The following is a 19,208-nucleotide window of genomic DNA, read 5'->3' on the forward strand; positions in this document are numbered from 1 at the left end:
AGAAGCGTTTCTTTTGTTTCTGTGTTAATTCGATATTTATTCCGATACAAATAGCGGAGGAAAATTTTCATAATCATGTAAATTTATGTTCGGCGCACATAGGAACATGTGTTCAACGGTTTTCTGTCTCCTTTGTACTTTTGATTTCTTGATTTATTTCCTTGCGCTTTTGTAGGTGGCGTTATATGCAATGATAATATATTTACGCGGGCTTGTCATCATTGTCAGTTTGTTTAGCTCGATATACGAGTCAACGAAGTTCGATTTGATTATCGTGTTTCGACCAGCGAAATTATGTATGTATCTGACGTTAGTTTTTGATATGTTGTTCTACCATGTTAAAAGAGAATCGTTACAGTTAATTAGTACAAAGTGTAAAGAACTTGATTTTTCAATATTTCAAGTTGGAAACTTTTGTACAAAAGTCTTGTAAATAAAGTCTGATCAAAGAAAGGTAAGTAACTGAAAGATTAATTTAAAGATATATTTACAGATTATTTTATTTCCTTTAAATATTACTTAGTTACTATTAAAGCAGAATGTTTCGTCCTATAAAAGATAATAAGAAATCATCTTAAATTATTTAATGTTATTATCACCTAACCCTACACAGTGTAAATACGCTATCCGATTCTTATCCTTTGTTCCATTCGTTCTGTTACTGTTCAAAGACGATTCTCTGTCATTCAATGATTATAAATGAGATATAATGTAGCGTGTATATAAGAATAATTAAACTATTAAATTAAAAATACAATGGAACACATTTTGTATCGATAGTGTGAAAACTATTTTACTATTACGAAATTTCTCAAAATTTCTGACTTCTAGCTTTTACTTTTTGAAGATTTTATCTTTTATAATTCGTTCCGTGTATCAAATAATTACAATACAAAAAAGTTATATATAATTAGTGAAATTTAATATTATATTCTCTATTATATTATACGTATTAAAAGTATCGACGAAGTAAGCAAGGGGAACACGTGCGTTGCTCTGTTCAAATCTTTTATTGTCAAAGTGTTTTTCGATGCGTTCGAGATTGAATAATTAGGCTCATAGGTGTGTTATTAAAGAGGTAAAAAGTAAGATACTGAAACCTTTTATTGTTGATATCGGTCAGATTTGACATTTACGACTGATAAGAGATAAACGTTTAATTAATTGCTTCTAATTCTAATTGCAGGTTAAGTATAAGAAAGATTCACAAGATACTGCACATTAACTCGTAAAACAGTTTTTATTCGAAAGTTTGATTGGATAGCTATTTAGACTGAGAGAACAAAGTAAATAATTACAAAATATTTCGCTTTAATAATATTATATTATATGTAATTTAATAATGTTAACATTTAGAATATAATATTGAGTTCGTTCTTCGCCCTTCATTATTTACCATTTTATCATTAAATTCGTATTTCTTCAAATTCTCACGTAGATTCTATATACATCTCTTCTATATTTCCGTTTGCAGATTATTTTTGATTCGTAGTCCTTGTAAGGGCACATAAAACCTATTGGTTTAGACGCATTGAAAGTGTTGAAAAAATTGGACGCACAAGAGATACGATGTCTGGTTATAAACGCGTGTCAGTATTATCCTGCATTACTGAAATAGACGAATGTTCACCGGACAAACGTCAAGAGCAAACAGCAACATTCGTGTCACCGATTTCCGGAATTATTCGTAGCTTGATGAACTCCGCGCTCTCACCGCGCAATTATTCGAATTGCAAGAACAATGTAATCGATGAGAATGTAGTAGGTAAGCAAAATGAATACTTGCAAAACTACAACAGTACAGTGTCTCAAAAAATACATCGGCATATTTTAGTTATCAGATTTGTGTAAAGAATAATTTCTCGTATACACGTGTTTCCAACGCATAATTAATAAGCTGGGAGCTATAAAACCGTAGTAATTTTCATTTTCACGATAATTTGGAAAATACCCTCTCCTAGCACTACGTAGTTAATTAACGTATTACTTAACGACTATATAGCGATGTATTACCCGAATTACCTGCAATACTACTTTTTATAAGTTTCTAAACATTTCTATTTACAAAAATGACCACCATAGCAATTATGAGTTAAGTTTCATTTCTGCTTCATAAGTTACTCATATTTGGTTAATTATCGACAATAAAAAAAATGTTGAAGTTGTGTAGAGAAAACTGCAAGTGGAGGGGAGTGTGATTAAGGTGGAATGGAGTGGGGGTAAAGAGGAACGTGGTGGGGATATGAAATAAGCTATTCACGTTGGAACGAGAATAACGGAATAAATACGTTATTTTGTGCAAACAGCGAATTAATGCAGAGCAATTTGCAATGATTGCTTCAATACATAAGTAATGTTCTCATATACATTTAATTTTCCGTTTATTTTGAAACAAAAATTCGTCCGGTAGAACTAATGGTGAACCAATACGAAACGACTGACTTCTTTGATCAGAAGGAAAGCTGTTTGGGTTGACAAAAAAAGTCTGATTAGTAATTCGGTTTATAACCGTTAAAGGTTGCCGATCAAAACTTGGAGGTTCAGATTGCAAGACCTGCCTTACCGGCTCCACGAGAAATGCTAATACACCGAAACCCTCGAGAATACAAAAACCTGAGATACCCCTCACACCTTATAGGCCCTTATAGATTCTCGAAGCCCTTTACCATCTCTTCGTCATTTTCTCTCTTCTTTCCCCTGCTTCTTTAATTTCTTTCACTCCATACGTCCACGTCGTCCTTCCCTTCCTATAATCTTTTTTTGCTTCTCCGCTCCACTTTTTTTCTTCTTCATCGACTTTACATCTATGCGAATATTTTAATTTGACATTTGCTTTTATTGTTCGTTCCGTAGTTATGGTAAAGATGCGTTAGCGTTTGAGACAGTTCGGAACGTTGGAAACAGACGTTTATCGCTACTCGCGATGCGGAAAAGCAAGAGCGCGGTGAAACGTATTTCGTTAGCAGCTGTGTTATTCCCTGAACGGTGATCTTTGTTTAATCGCCATTTGTGCTTTATCATATATTACGCGCTGATGCACGCGCCTGTATAATCACACACGTTATCAGAAATATCTATTTAACGTATAGTCCGTCTTTTTTCCCTCTATTTACTTGCTGTGTTTTTAAGGTTTCCTTTTTTCATTAGTATCGTATAGTAAACAAAAGGGCAACGACCAGAATACTTCTGCACTAATTGATACTATCAATGAATTGTTAAGTGACAAGTTGTAGGTTATAGAAGTAAGCTATAATTTTGTAACTGTATGTCAAATACGATTATTGGATTATTTGTAATTTGTAAAATTTGATCGTAAATTTTCATGTGTTTTATTATCAAACATGTTCTAATTATGTGAGAGAATCTATTGGTACTGTCAATTTGTAATTTGTTACAAAATATTTGTACACATTTCACTAATAATATTGGATCAATTGTACAACAATTGTACACATAAGGCAATGCGAGCACAGATAATAAAGCACGTTGTTAATTCTCTCAAATCTTCAAGCAACCATAGGTAGGGGTTTCCCTTATTACCTGTGCTACCCTCTTTTCAAGTATGTTATTCATCGAAGGTCGTTGAGAAGAGGAGTGAGTAAGAATGTACGATTAATAAGCAAAATTATCTCATGTTACCGGAAATTGTTTTGCGATAATCTTTAATTTTGCAATAATTTTGCGTCACTTTGTAAACGTACGAAACGTTCCAGTTCGATACCGGTTGACGGTTCGATGACGGTCATGGTGCAATGGGTTGCACCTGTGTGGTAAACGAGCGATATATAAGTCTTTCATTCCATTTCAGTCCATTCGTGACTTATTTCTTAGTAGCTTCTATTTATTCGTTTGTTATGTATTTGGCTATCCAATTTGTTCATCCTTTTATTCATTGTAAAATAATTCTATTATTTAAATAGAATAGAAATAGAAGCAAAATAAAATTGTGTGTTTAAAGAAAGAGTATCAATATTGAAGGAGCCTACACGTTAGAGGAATATTAGGAAAATGAAATATTTCATATTCATCATGCGACTATTTATAAAAATTACAATCGGATTCGGTGATATCCAGTTGGCGAGGGTAGTCCGCACCCTATATATATCTCCTGTCGTTTTTTTGCTAACCGATCGATGCTTCTACTGGTCAACCGTCGAATTTTTTCTCATCAACGAAATTGTACAAGTTGTATGAACGCTACCACAGCGTAGAGAACCTGTGCGCTTAAGTGTATAATGTATAACGTATTACGGTTGCAATGAGCATAGATAAGCTGAGATATGCGCTTATATAAACACAATACAAATATACTAGCTTTCTCTATAGTTTGGATAATTATTATTTTTCTTAATAGGACAAAAAAATGAGGTTGCACCAAAGGAAAGAAAATGGATGAGAAGTGAAAGGATGAGGAAAATGGAAAGAGAAGGGGTGAGACAGAGAATATATGATCCACGGTAGGAACAACGGGAGCAATTAGGTGTAGTCGGGTACTAGAGCGTTGAACGCAGGAAAACGATGGGGCGCTAACGTGTGCCTCTGGTGTCTCCTGGTATTCCAAGGGGTCGGTACTTACCCCACTAGGGGAAGGTAAGGGCTCAGGGGGCAGACATATGAGCACACATGGGACGACAGTCACCACCTGGCAGTGTGTAGTCGAATGCTTACCATCGTTGAACGAATATACGAACGTACGCGAGTGTACGAATGGTGGGTACCCGAGTGAAACGCGTTGCAACCCCAACCCTCCACTTGGCTCGTGCCACCGTACATTGTCGTAGGCTTTTCTTTCGGTTATCGACTCGAAGACAGTCTGTTGGATGAAAACGGTTAGACTCTGCGACCATACACCGTTTCATTATGTTTGCACGATTATTCTGCTACGTCTACTTCGGACACCAACGAGTATGTTCTAATTTAACGATTTCTTAATATTTGGAGGCTACACAGAGGAATTTTAAAGTCCAATACACTTGTAACTAGTTGTATATTATTTGTGGCTATCGTAATTGTATAATTATTCTGTGGTTTTATGTAAAATTTCTTGGACTTTTTGCCTGTTTTTTTAAACGTAATATGTCTTTGCGCATGGCGAGTGATTTTTCAATGCAAGTAACGATAAGTCACTCTTTTGGTTACCAAGTGGTCAGTCAGAAAATTGAGAAATATTGACTTGTCTTGTTTTCCCTCCTATAATCTTCATTCCAAATAGAAATGCTAAGAGATATGAATAAACTGTACGTAGCTCGGACTACTTGCGATAAGTTTCTATTATAATTTGGGTCAGATGACCACCATTACGTTTGCACAATCATTCTATTCCATCTGCTTTAACACCAGCCAATTCCTTCTTACTCAACAATTATTTTTAACGTATTATTTTATATTTCAAATACAAATAACAGTGGATAAACAGCTAAACATTAACTATATTGAACAATGCGCGATAATCATTTAGTTCAGACGTTTGTCTAAATTCGATTTTTATTTGATTGAATTTTATTGATACGATATCGATCGGTAGCATGTACAGGCCTGTATACTCTCATAGATGTGTGCACGTACGATTCTAATGATTACGGAACATACGTTCGACATCTGCATCCTAATCTCGCTAGTCTGGTCCGCGTGACTGTGACAGCACCTCCGCTAGTAGTTTGTATTTATTCTTTATTTATAGAACACAGATATTCACGTCGAAAATAGATTTTAGTAGGAGGACGGTTATTCGAAAAGTCGACATGAACATGTACAAATGCAGTTCCACCCTAAAGTCTCTCCCTCATCCTTTTCTCCTTGGTGATGTGGTGTATATTTAACCAGCGTCGTTTTTTACGCGGTCCAACGGTCCATGTTAGATCTTTCCATGTTTCAGCTTAAGTCTCATCTTCGAAACCTTCAGCATTTTTTCCCTTTTAACAGCAGCGACGACTAAAGTATAAAATCTGTACTAAAGAAATTAAACCACAAATCCATTAAAACTTGGTAATTTACAAAAAAGATTAGCGAAGGATCACATCCTTCAAAGAAATTTACACGAGACTTGAGAAAGAGAATTGTCCTGTACCAATATTTTTACTCGCTACTGGCCACGATACAGTCTTGTCCAGTAGTAGAGGAACGGTTGTTCTCTCTTGCTTTTTCTTTGTAGTCTTTCGCTTGCCTCGCAATCTGTTTGACGATTCTGATGTAAGCTGGTGCAGTGACAAGACTGGTCAGTCGCGAAAAAAGAGTTATTCATTTTCGTAACCGTATCCGCATAGCGTCAACCGTAACCGTAACCACCGTAACCGTAACCACCTTAACCGTGCCATCGCAGGAAAAGGAAAGACAAGATGAAAAGAATCGTTAATGAAGAAAAAACATACTACCTGAGTTAACTCGAAGAGGTGGAATAAAGATAGTATGTCAGAACAGAATATTCCTCTTTTCTTTTTCTTTCTCTTTCCTTAAGTAAATAGTGTATTATAAACAAATCATTTAGAATATTTTATATAAGAAGACTTGCTTTATTTATAAAAGATATAGTATAGATATGATATAGTATAGATTATTTATAAGTAGAAGATATACTTTGTTTATAAATAATAGTCAAAAGGATAAATGTACTAGTAAGAAGTTGGTAACCAGTAAAACGAACGAACTCGTCACAGACACTGCACCAACTTCCTGCGGAAATGCTGTACAGTGAACGCAATAAGGAGGAAAGGCGTTCCGGTCTTCTAGCGACCCTATTTTCGTATTGCGGTCACCTTTTCTTTTACCTTTTACGCAAAATACACTCGTTACTGCTCGATTTCATGTTCTTATATTTTTCTCATATAACTATCCGGTCATCATAGCGTTTAATATAAGAACTCTTTCTATCTAGGATATTAACAAACGAAGGAATGCTTGCAGATCGTTCGACTGATCGAAAATGAAGAAATGTATGCTTGTAGAATATATATTTTTATATATGTATCTAGTATTTAATTTAACTTTCTATACATGTATTTTATTCTTATACGTCAACTAATCTTATCTTTTATTTAGTTCCAGATTTGGATCACCATGAACAATCCAGTTATAGCAACAACAAACGGTGAGTGTATTTTTTGGCTTCGATTCGTATAGTCTGGTAACATTTTATATTAACTCGTCAAACGTAGTACTACAAATTTTACGTCTTAACGTAGCATCATTTGTAACGCTATTATTAATATTTTTTTCTTATAAAAAGTTGACAATATGTACCGAAGTCCTTCGTCATTTTGTTTCGTCTTCTCGTCGTATCGTTATACCGACAAAGCATTCGTTTGTCATTTACGAATTATTCGAGACCATCTTAAAAAAGTCAACCATGTATAAACAGAATTAACATTTCGTGTTAACGCATCATTTACAAATTATTCGACATTTGAAACATTTTGAAATGGACAATATGTACACATTCATATACTGGATATCGCGTTGACGCTGTAGCTCGAAAACGCTGACCAAGACCATTCATATTTTCTAGTTCCATTCATCGCCAGGAAGATTCACTTGTCTTTTCTTTCTCTTTCTACCTCACTCGCCGGTTCCCACCGTTTCTGGTAAGCTTATCCATCTCGTTCGGCGCCGTACTCGTCGGTTTTCTTTCCCGTTTCACGCTTCAACTAGCTCCTACGCTTTATTCGATATCATCCACCCCTCCTTTTCCTTCTTCTTCCCTCTGCACTCCTTCTATTCCTTTTACAACAACTAGACAAACAGCAGACGGAAATTGTTGTTAAAATTATATCATGCGTTAGTTCGTCTACTTACATTTGTTCGCATTCCAGCAAGTTTCTGCTGCAGTAGCCGATATTTTATCTTTATATTTCTCTTCGTTGCTCTCGTGACGCGACCGTTAAAAAATCAAGCAAAACGGTTCGGGCAAGCAAGTTCATCGTATCCCTACTCGCTAAGAATAACGCCGCCCACTTTAGCTCGTAGACGGTTCGGGTGCGTTTGGCTCGTGTATATGTTTCAACTTTGCTACACGAGAGACCACACGTGAACTAAGTCTCTAGCAATTTTACTCCCGCCGATCACGTTTCCGTACAGTACCCTGTAGAAGTCTTGGGCGATTTTGTAATAGCAGTTAATCGTTCACCGTATCTCGTAACTATAAAACTATTCAAAAATGTTTGATTTTTACATGTTGCGATTAGTATGATAAGAAACGAGATACATCGTGTCTGAGATCATAAAATATGAAATAGTATACCATTTCTTTTCCTTCGGAAAGGATAGGTTATGTTCATCGGAAGGATGGTAAGAAACTAGTTTGCGTTGATGTCATAAGCACAGAGCCAGCGTAACAGTGTGTTTTATTACATACAAATTGAACTCGGCATACAATGAAATAAAATTGTAACGGTGACTTAGTAACGTCTAATAAAAATATCACGTATACGAAGTATGGCTGCGAGCGCAAAGTTCAGAAAAAATTGACTCGATCTAGGGAACCGACATTGGCAAGTACGAAACTGGGATGGTATTACATAACCTAGCAACAGTTCTTTCTTTTTAGTCAAGATATAGCTGAAAGCAGTAACAGTTAGATTTTATTTAGAAACTTGAGAACACAAATTTCTAATTAGGTATAACAAGCTTACATTAATCATTTCTAATACGACATTAATAATCAGATAAGATGACAATCTCGCTCAACAGACTCGAATCGCTTGAAGTCACGTAGATCGATTGACAAGGACGAGAGTAGAAATTTGAAAAAATACTCCAACCTAAGTAAATGATAATGATTTCTCAATTAAATTAATTAATTAAATCTCGATTGAATTGATCTGAATAATTCTTCACGCTGCTGTACATACACATAGACGGCACTAGCTATCGTACGTAACAGAAATTTAAAAGAAATATCGTATTTCGACGTATTCACAGGCATCTACCATTCAATGTAATATACGGTAGATTGCCAACTCTCATATGATATTCTACGACCGAAAAGTTTGTTAAAGGGAAGAGGAGTAACGTTGCCAACGAAACGAGATCTATTTACAATTCGTTATTTGCTTTTACCAATCGAGATTACCATGAAGCACGTTTTCGCTCGTTTTATCGCTATTATTTCCTTTCGACGAACAACTGTTCAAAATTGTTAGAAGAGGAATTTTTCATAGATACGCGTCAACGACACAAAACGTGTACGCGATACAGGCCAGGCATCTATGCGGTGGTCTCCCTCGTGAATGCAAATGCTTTGCGTTCCTTCTAAGAAAGCCGACTGGAAGGTGGGGGAAAGACAAACGAGCAAAAGAGAAGGAAGGAGGAAGGGAAGAAGCGAGAAAGAGATAAAGCAGCGGACTGTCATTGGCGGAGGTTTCCCGCCAAGATGCCCCACGCCAGGCTAACCGGTTTATCGAAAGGGCCGACCGACCAGCCTCTTTTGGAATATTTCTCAGCTGATCGCCGCAACATTCCCGCTTTTTTTCCACCACCATCCTAGTCTTCCCTCCAAATTTCTCTCTTCCTCTCTTTTCTTCTCCTTCGTTCTTAACCTTTATCTTCGATTTTACGAATTAACTGTGCAATAAACCAAAGGAAGAAAAAAAGAAAAAGAGAATCGACGAAGTAGAACGAAGAACGAAGGAAACAAATTTGAAAGACTCGTGATAAATATATTGAAAAATATATGAAAAACTAAATTGTCATTGGCGATGAGTATTGCAATTGGAGTATTTTTTGAATCGATTCTTCAGGTAGGTGTGAGAAGATGTCGAACATCTTGTGTAGTACCTGTGTCTCGCGGTCACAGGGATCGATAATAGTTACCTGAAATCTTGAAGAAAAGAGCCCACGAAAGGAAAAACGGCGAGTTTCGTTCTTTTGGTCTATTTTGCTTTGTTGCCGTGAGGGACCTGCTGTTAGAACGTAGCTATTGATGCCACGAGCCTTTTATTTATACAGTTTCCTTCGAATAAATCCACCGTAGAATTCCATTTATCGAACTACAGATCATTTTGTGCGGTTGTCTCGCATTTTTCTCTCATACCACGTTACAAGAAGTAATTGAACTATTGGCGTGCACAGACTGCCAAGCAGTTTCAAAGATTTCTATTAGCTTCTTACTAATTTAAGCGTTTTGTTAATTGTCATTCTTCTTAAATTTTCCCACTTTACAAAACAGCGAAATCATAATTTGCAAATTATGCAAATACAGCAAATTTGGGACATTTGCTCTTATCGTGAACCATTTGAATCAAAATTCCAGTGAAGACTACACACACATATATATATGCTTGCACGAAATATCTCGTATCTTTTATATTCATTCTCAAATTCGTTTCGAACTTTACCAATACAATCGTGATAATCGAGTCTCGTTACGGTGCTAATGAAATTTCGAAATGTTTCGTAGAAAAGGAAAGGTTTTTACAAGTCCACGAATGCTTCCGTGAGCTGCTATTTGTATGTACAGGAATATTTAGCGTGAAAAGATTAATATACAGTAAATAAAGCAAAAAATTAGTATATTCTACAGTACTGGTGTAAAACGTATTTTTACAAATAAATGGGTACTTTCTGGCGGATGAAATGAAAAAGATGTCAGCTTTAAATCACAGAGAGAAAGAGGGAGATAGGAAGATCATTAACCTATAAACAAAAATCGTATGTTATAAACGGAAGTCACAAATTGCGAGTACTTGAGAACGAGATTCAACCAGCGAACGTGTAACATTATGGCGAAAAGAAAAGATCGAAGATAGTCGTCCGACGTCGAAAGTGTGCGGCGATCAACCGACTCGCGTTTGATTATTTGAACCGTGATCGTCGTAACGGTTGGAGGCTAAAACGGTGAAGCGGAGATAATGAAAAACAAGCGCGATTCGTTGGATGCGCGGACAACGTGCGTGGACGTTCGTTGCAACTCGACCGGTTAGCGTGAAGAAACGAGACAACGAGGAAAGTAGGAATGAGCGCGGGAAAAGGTAGCCGCGATACCAACGTCGGTCTAAGGGTACGAATGTAAAGGGAACGGAATGGTGTTTACGCCTTGACAAGGTAGGGGGCGAGATGAGATGAAACGAGACGACAAGAAGACAACACGAGAGGAAGCGAGAGCTGATGGGTCGGGACAGGCCAAGACGAAGTTGCAGTGGCTCACGAAAGTATTCGAAGAAACTTTTTCTGTATATATTGCAGGAAAAATGTCTTATTTCGTTAGCATTGTAACGAGGCACGGCTGTCGCGATTACATTGACAAAATTTGAACGGAATCTGAAAATGTACGTAGAAGCTACAAGATATTTACTTTCCGGTAAATGGAAAGCATGCGATTCCTAAAGATCACCAAATTATACGAACAGTCAGTTATTCGTTGTACCAGCAAGCCACAGTATATAGCGAAACCATGTTTAGCGTCAATTGTGTATTTAAGACTGTTATTTATGAGGTATACTAATTTTTCTAATGTTTGCAATAAATGTCTCGCAACTTGTATATACATTTTCGGATTAGTTTCAAATTTTAGTATTGCGATTATGATAATCGCGTCTCGTTACAATGTTAGCGATATTTCCGAAAATCTCCTACAGTGTACATAGTGTATTCATAAAAAAAATTCTATTGTAAATGTTCAAATACTTTCGTGAGCCACTGTACGTCGCGTCGCGTCGTCAGAAAGGCAAACCTGGTGGGGGATGGGGCCAGGGCCGGGGCCGGGACTGGGGCTGAGGCGAGTAGGCCGACGCGCAGCAGAAAACAAGCGTGGTCTTTTAAATCGGCGGCTACGAGGGATTTAAAAATGGCCGAGTCTGCCTACCCTTGACAGCCGTCCCTTCAGCTGGTCGGGCAAATACCATCAGCTGACCGGTTTTGGAGGGAAACTGACTGAGATTCTCGATGGTTTCGACCATTTCCGCGAAACGACACAATACCATGTGCCGCTAATTGTTATTTTCTTTGTATACAGACCATTTATCGTGTGTCCTTATCCCGTCCGTGACTTGTATAGAAAAAGTTCGGACATTGACCAAGAATACTATCTTAATGTTTTCAACGGTCTATAATACGAATTTTTCCGCTCGCAACTTTCCAACGTACTACCTACTGAGAGTTATCGGAGACTCCGCTCTTTCTTCTCATATTACCAGTGCACACGTGGAACAAATGCAAGATTGGATTGGAAGCGTGTGATATTCAAATAGCACGCTAAAATAAGATCGTGTATTTATAAATATTTAAAAGAAGGGTATACGCGTATTTCACGGAAGCGAGGAAGTAAACGCGCGAATTAACGAGTATACGTGCGGTCATAGGACGTCTTTCGTCATTCGAGATCAAAGGAAAGGAGCTGTTATCCGCGCACATACACGTAGCTACTCTCCGAGCAGGTAGAGGGGAACAGGTTGTTATTCGTACTTATACGATTCACTCCCTCACAGGTAGCTGCATAGCGGCGGTAACCAACGAGCTGGACCAAACCCGAGAGCTGGTCGAGAAAGAAAGAAATCGGATGCATGCCTCGGCGGCTCGTTCCGGGGGATGAATTTTATTACGGCCTTCTTATAGCTCGTTCCTTTTGTACTCGTTCCAAGATTCAGAGATCGTTATGTTCAGATCGTATCGATCGATAAGTGCCTTCATCTTTCTTCTTCTTGGGCGCGTGTTATCAACCTTTCACGCGTTTCATCTTTATTCCGGCTTCGTCTTTTTGGATCGTCTTATATTTTTAAATAAACGGAACAAGTATTTACGTGGGTTGGTTCGATGCGCTTCTCTAATGCCGCGTCGGTTGACCGTTGCGCAACTTCCTCCTTCCTCTCAACTTCTTTCTCCAGTATCCACTCGGTGCCTGTTTGTCTGCATGCCTGCATGTCTACCCATACTCGTTTCCCCATCATCCCGTCACCTCATCCGCCTCATCTTCTACGCTTCTCGCGCCCCTCTCTCAAACACTCCTTTCGCCTCTCTCTTTCCGTATCTCTTTGCTTTCTTTCCTCCTTTTCTTCCTTCTATCATATCTTCCCCACCCACCAATCTTCACTTCGTTCTTTCGTCTTTCTTCTCCCTCCCACCCTTTCTCCTCTCTTTCTTCTTTTCTCGCGCGCCTTTTTTCTCCCACTCCTTTTTCGTTTGTTCTCTTACTATTCTTCTGCCATCTCGGTTCTCCGTTTATCCGTTACTTTTTCGAACCGTTTTTACTCCACTCGTAACGGTGGAGTTCGCCCCCAGCAACAGCGCCCTTCCAACCAATTTTTTCTCTCCCTTCCATTTCCTACATTAAGCCTCCTACCACCCACTCCATTTCTCTCTGTCTCCCCCCACTCCCGTGCTTTCTATCGCGCTCTGTCGTTCGTTCACGCGCCAATCGATCGCGTGCTTACATAAGCACGAGCATTTAAAAAACTAGCTTCGCGCAATATTTCGAACGGTCCGTAACGTCGAACGTTGGAGCCTCGCTGTATGTAATCGGTTATAAAGTGTATTCGTGTACCGAGATCTTAACGTCGTGGTAGAGGTGGCTTTGTGCGATGCGCAAAACGAGCAATTTGAACGAACGACCTTCGAACGCCGTGGTCTTTCACATCCTCACTTAGTAACCGAGCTAGCGTGAGAAAGTCGCCCCGGGGATGAACGACGTTGGTCGCAGATTTTCATCTTTTAAAGAGATTCGTTTGTTCGAGTCGTGGAAAGCTGGTTGGAAAAACAGACCGTGTAGCTCCACAGACCTCTCTGTAGACGAGCTGAATCCCGAAATTACGCCCGAAATTTCACTCGTAAATTTCTTCCAGATGTATTTTTATTTTTCCCGAAGAATTTTCCAAACCTTTCACTCAAGAACCAATCGTCTAATGTGAATTTTTTGAGATTTTTTTTAGGAGCCTAGAATGGAAAAAATTAGGTAGTCTAACGAATAATAAAAGGTGATTTTACATCGAAAGGGCTGTCCTTAGACATTTTTTATTCCTCTCGATCAGTACTATAAGTTGTTTAAGCATCCAACCGCTCTTTTCAACGGCCTGTATTTAAGCGATTAAGAATCGGAACGGCGAGTTAATTCGTCCTTTCCAGATTAACAAGTTAAGACCGAGACTGAGGAATATCGATTGATGCTTATTGTTTCGTTACTTGATGCAGACGAAACCTGTTGCAACTAGTTTCATCGCGAGTGAAATACTCGAGACTGTACGATACGCGACGAGTATAGAGAAATAGAAAAGAACTGCTTTCTGGGAAGGTCGTTTTATGAGAACGGTACGGAACAGGTTCGAAGGAACGTCGTTGTCGTCTTGAAAGAAACTAAGATTTCACTGTGAAGCGACAAGAGAGGCCAACAAACTCAAAAATAGGAAACTGTGGGAGGTATTAAAGCAAGGTTTTGAGCTTCCGTAGTGCTTGGCTAGCACGGTGCATGGGTGGTAGATCGCTTTGTCTGGGAAGCGAAAAAGAGAAGAAGAGAGAAGTTGAGCCGCATTAGAAGCATACCAAAGCGATCGTACTCTTTTCCTCTTCGTCGTTGTTATTATTGAAAATCAATCAAGCAGATGAGAAAATGAATCGAGTATGACGACAATTGAGCTGCGTATTTGCCAAATCGTGGCTAATTCCACGAACCGAGAAGTAGAGGAAATTGACGAAATTATATATCGATTATGTGTATCGACGCTAAAATTTTTTAAATCTCGAACTTTGATCTGCGAATGGTCCAATTGGACTGGAAGTTTTATGCGTAAATGATACGTGTGTATATATATCTGATAGAAAATAGGGCTGTAAAAGATCGAATATTACCATCGACGATATCAATGGTATCGTTTAGACTGGCACAAAATACCAGAGGCGTTCCGCAAGATAAGAGTAACCGGAGCATTTAAACGGGAAGCGGTTGCGTAGGGACTGTAAATACGCTAATTGGGACATGGTCACAGCGACGTGCTTTAACGTCGGTTTAATATCCTCTAGAGCCGAGGGTTTGGATCAAGTGGATATTACTCTTTTTCTGTTTTAAACGAAACACGGGCTAGAATATATCGTGTCAGAGCCAGGCCAAAACCACGTTAGCGTCGCTTCCTTCTTTCCCTATGTACTGTCGCTATTATTCAGATTTAAATAATACAAAACAAACGAATATAGAAATTATACGAATAATAAAAATACTTATCTCCAAATACGTTATACAACCGAATGATTTTCAATCGTAGCTCTTCCCGTTTGCTATAGAGAAAGGAAGCATAGAAAGATGCAAGGCATGTATATGCATCGATATACAAGTCGGCGGGAGTTAGCGGGAGTTGGCGGGAATAGGTAGGCGGGAATTAATACCCGTTACGTGTCGAATAAATCGAAGCTAGTATGCAATTTGTTTTTATTCGAAATGTTCGCCTACATACTGCTATCGGTATTCTTCTTGAAAACAGGAATCTTTTCCTTTTTCCTATTGTACCTTCTCTGTATCTCTATCCCTTATCGTCGTTCCTACCATGTTTACATCGTCGCTTCTTTCCAACACTCTGTTTTCCTTATCCCCTTGTCAGTAGTCTTTCGCTCTTTTAACCGGAATCTTCTCGCCCCTATTCCCTATTCCCGTTTCCAGATCCGTTGATTTCTGTGCCCTCTTCATCGCGGCCTGTTCATGTCTACTTTGTACTAGTTGTTTGGTTCAATGTTGAGTCCCTTTTCCCCAGGGTTGGAACCGAAGTCGTGTCGGGGTCGTCGAAGCCCGAGACCGAGAACGAGACCGAATCCAGAGCCGAGTTCGAGACACGGCAAAACAGTGTGTTCCATGGGTGGTTGCTCTCTTCTCTCTCTCTCTCTCTCTCTCGCTCTCTTTTCCCCTTCTCTTCTCTCCTCTTCGGCCTGCACTCTCGCTCTTTCTCTCTCGAGCATGTACACACACTTGTACAGGCGAGAACGCTCGCCTTCCCTACCTCCTGGTCTCGGTCTATCTTTTTCTCTTTTCTTCGTTCCCGTCGCACCGTCGCGAACCTCAGCGGTGTCGCCTCTCCCCACTATAAAAGACCACGACCGACCGTTGAGATTTAAATTCCTCTCTGGGTGGACGGAGAAGAGTCTCCAGCCTGGGAACGGCGGCAACCTTCCTGCGCGGGACGAGGAGAAACTCATCGTCTCGCCGCTTTGACCGTCTACGCCGTTCGGTCATCGTCGTTTTTCCCTCCATTCCTTCTTTCGCGTGTTTTTGGGAACCGGCCCGTTTTGCGAATCGTACTTTTATATATAAACGTACTTTCTCGATTGAAAATCCTGTAGAACAGGAACAATCGGATCTTTTTAACTGTCGCACGATACAGGAAATTCGTTACTCCTTCCGTTGTTCCTTTCGCGTGTTTTTGGCAACCGGCCGCCTTTCTGCGAATCGTACGTTAGACGCATTTGTACGAACGTATTTCTTCGATTGAAAATCGAGTAGAACAGGAATGACAGTGCTTTTTAACATGTCGTTGATATATCACAAGTAAACATGCATATTCATGGAGAAATGCTGTTAGTTTCTGTATAGGATAGTCGGTTGCGCAAGTTGATTTTTGCATTAAATAGCCAGTCGACAATGTGTTAACTATCGCATGATACGTAGATGAAATTTGGCTTTTTTTTTTTTTAATTTACGAGTATCGTCATTCGTGCGTCTTCGAACGGAGTGATTTACGATCCGATTGGATCGAATTGGATGAACGGAATTTTCAATACACGAAACGCCTCGACATTTTCAGCGGTTGTGACGTAATAATAATTACAAATTCGATCGTCATTGACAATCTTTACACGTTCCTGCGAAAAGGGTTTGTTACACGTATATTTGCAGCGAGTTTTAATTTCACCGTGGAAATTCTCCTCCAAATTTGTACGCTGCTAGCCTGCCTCTTGTTTCAATAAGAGGAAGTTCCTTAAACGATTAAAATGGAAAAACGTAGTACGAAGCTGAATTGAAAGTTCTTACGTACATCAACAACGACTGTTGGTCTCCTTGAACTTAGTACATTTTCTCGACAACGAAACGCACGATTGGTTCCACGCCACAAGGGGTCCAAGGGACACAAAAAATTAAGAACGTCCTATCTTCTTGTCACATTTTCTCCCGTTATACGTTTCGAAGATATATGGTTTACTGAAAACAGTCGGCGAGAAAGTTTGATCTCAATTGAGCAACCGCTTAAGGTATATCTCCTTGCAGGAAGTAATTTCTGTTAAAGTTATGTGTTAACGTTCGTTCGGTTCGAGCGACCAAGTTCAGTTGGCGCTTACCGAGAGCCACGTGGAACGTACGAAGAGGGAAACGTTACCGAGAAATAAATGCGAGATGCGTACGTACGACGATTTGATCGTTTGGAAGTTCGTTAGATCGTTCGTGTACTGGCTAGTTGGGGAGGTGTACGGTTTACGTGATCGAGTATAGTCGACTTTCGCTTGGGTAGTAGGAAGCGTTACACGCCCCCATATAACACTTTCGGCCTCCCCCATCAGGGCACTGTGTACCGTATTGTCTAACGCTTGGCTCTTGCGATATGCTATACGGGTGCAGCTGTTACACGAGCTTTACTCGCACGTGAATAATCGATGAACGCGAAACGACTTTCTCGCTGGGATAAATCGGCTCGTATCGAACGTCCACCAACGTTCTTATTAGGATATTCCATAAGTCGTATTCGCGGGTAGATCACGGCAGAGAAACGTAATCAGTCATATACTACCGCTCATAAGTCATCCGGATGCTTGATTGACCGGTGGTAACAATATCTTATACACGCAATAATAAATTAAAACAGTGGTGTACAAATACTTTTTCTAGCCACTGCGTAACAATTACGAACGCGAAACATACAACGATATTTATAAACAAATTGTATCCTGCATCTTGGACTTTTTACGCGGAGAATCGCGTGTTTTTCTGGTCGTATGGAAATTTTAAGATCGTTCTGTATATTCCTTTTTCTAATTTTCCAATTGTTATTTTGTCATTTTTTCCATACTTTATCTTTTCCGTATCATCTGCACTTTCTCTCTCTCTCTCTCTGTTTCTCTCTGTTTCCCCGACACACATACGTGCATATGCGTGTCGGCATCGGTTCAGCATTGGCGAGATTGTTGATAATGCTAAAAAAGATAAACGAGAGAGGAAAGATGTAGCGAATAAACGAGTAATAGAGAAAGGCGAGAAAAGTGCGAAGAAGCGAGAGAGAGATCGCGCGCTGGAGAAGGGGGCGGAAGAGAAGAAGGACGAGGGGAGAGAAAAAGAGATCGAATGATAAAGTTCGGATGAGCGAAACGAGGAAGAAGAAAGGAAGATATCGTCGCGATATTTCGGTTGCGGTTAAGCGTCGATAAGAGTCGGTGGTAATCCCAAGGTCTGGGTTTGCGGGCACCGTTGCATGGCTATTCTCAGAAACCTAGCTGTTTGAAGCGCGCCAAGCCCCCAAGCTGTTCGTGTGTTCCTCCGTTTAGCTCGTATGACAAATTCTCTTCGTATGTTAGTTCCATACATTATAGTTATTTCCATATATTAGATTGTAGTATACCGTTAATTCTTTAAGCGAGTTATATCTTAAACAGAAATTTCTACAATCACGAGAATAAAAGTTGACAAGAATCGCGATAAAATCGAAATAAAGGAACAAATTCCAGTATAGCCATTTCTACACGGAATTTAATACTGTCGTCTCTTTATATGGAACGTACAATTGCTTCCGAGCTCGATACCGGGATTAACTCATTTTTGCAAAAGTATGACATTGTCGGGTCTTGCACGAGGCCATAAAATATAACATTAATGATAAATTCGTGGATTTTTCATTAGATTGTCTTTGGACATTTGTTATAAATGTTCAGGTTCTATCTAGCGAGAAGTACAATCACATTAGCAATTTTTCGATAGAGCAACTCTTCCACGGAGTTGTGAAGCATTCAAGGTGTAATTACTCTGTATCCGTGCAGTGATCATCGAGCGCGTTTAGACAAGCTGTTTCTCAACTTTCCGGGAAATTTTTGGAATTTGTACAGGTCGGCAGAAGGTGGGAAGATGATAGCAGATCACAGGTAAAAAATAGCATATGAAGAATAGATAGGTAGTGGTTGAACAGGGGGTTGGAATTTTGTGCTATTTAGCAGGTCGGCGGCGCCGAAAACCGAGTGACCCTCCTTCCTTTGATCGATTCGCTGAGAAATTTAGGTTTACCTTCTTCTATTGTGTAAATAGAAGTAGGAGGCCGAACACGGTAGAC

At 39.3% G+C, this 19,208-nt stretch overlaps 1 protein-coding gene and 1 long non-coding RNA gene across 2 annotated transcripts in view; one reads left to right on the plus strand and one right to left on the minus strand.

Annotated features, from left to right (window-relative positions):
- Positions 1–49: 49 nt before the first annotated feature.
- Positions 50–19,208, plus strand: part of LOC117230743 (M-phase inducer phosphatase 1-like) — a 29,887-nt gene continuing 10,728 nt past the window's right edge. Inside the window, exons 1-3 of the mRNA XM_033488472.1 lie at positions 50–454; positions 1,475–1,765; positions 7,042–7,084. Coding sequence (XP_033344363.1) covers positions 1,570–1,765; positions 7,042–7,084 — 239 coding nt within the window. The 5' untranslated portion in view covers positions 50–454; positions 1,475–1,569. The remainder of the gene's footprint in view (positions 455–1,474; positions 1,766–7,041; positions 7,085–19,208) is intronic.
- Positions 6,535–8,134, minus strand: LOC117230749. The gene is made up of 2 exons (XR_004492840.1): positions 7,789–8,134; positions 6,535–7,713 (listed from the first exon to the last, which is right to left on the minus strand). It is a non-coding gene; the product is annotated as an uncharacterized LOC117230749 (long non-coding RNA).

This window comes from Bombus vosnesenskii, unplaced genomic scaffold, assembly GCF_011952255.1.
Source record: "Bombus vosnesenskii isolate JDL3184/JDL3185 unplaced genomic scaffold, Bvos_JDL3184-5_v1.1 scf7180000013267, whole genome shotgun sequence".
NCBI classification, from domain to species: Eukaryota; Metazoa; Arthropoda; class Insecta; order Hymenoptera; family Apidae; genus Bombus; species Bombus vosnesenskii.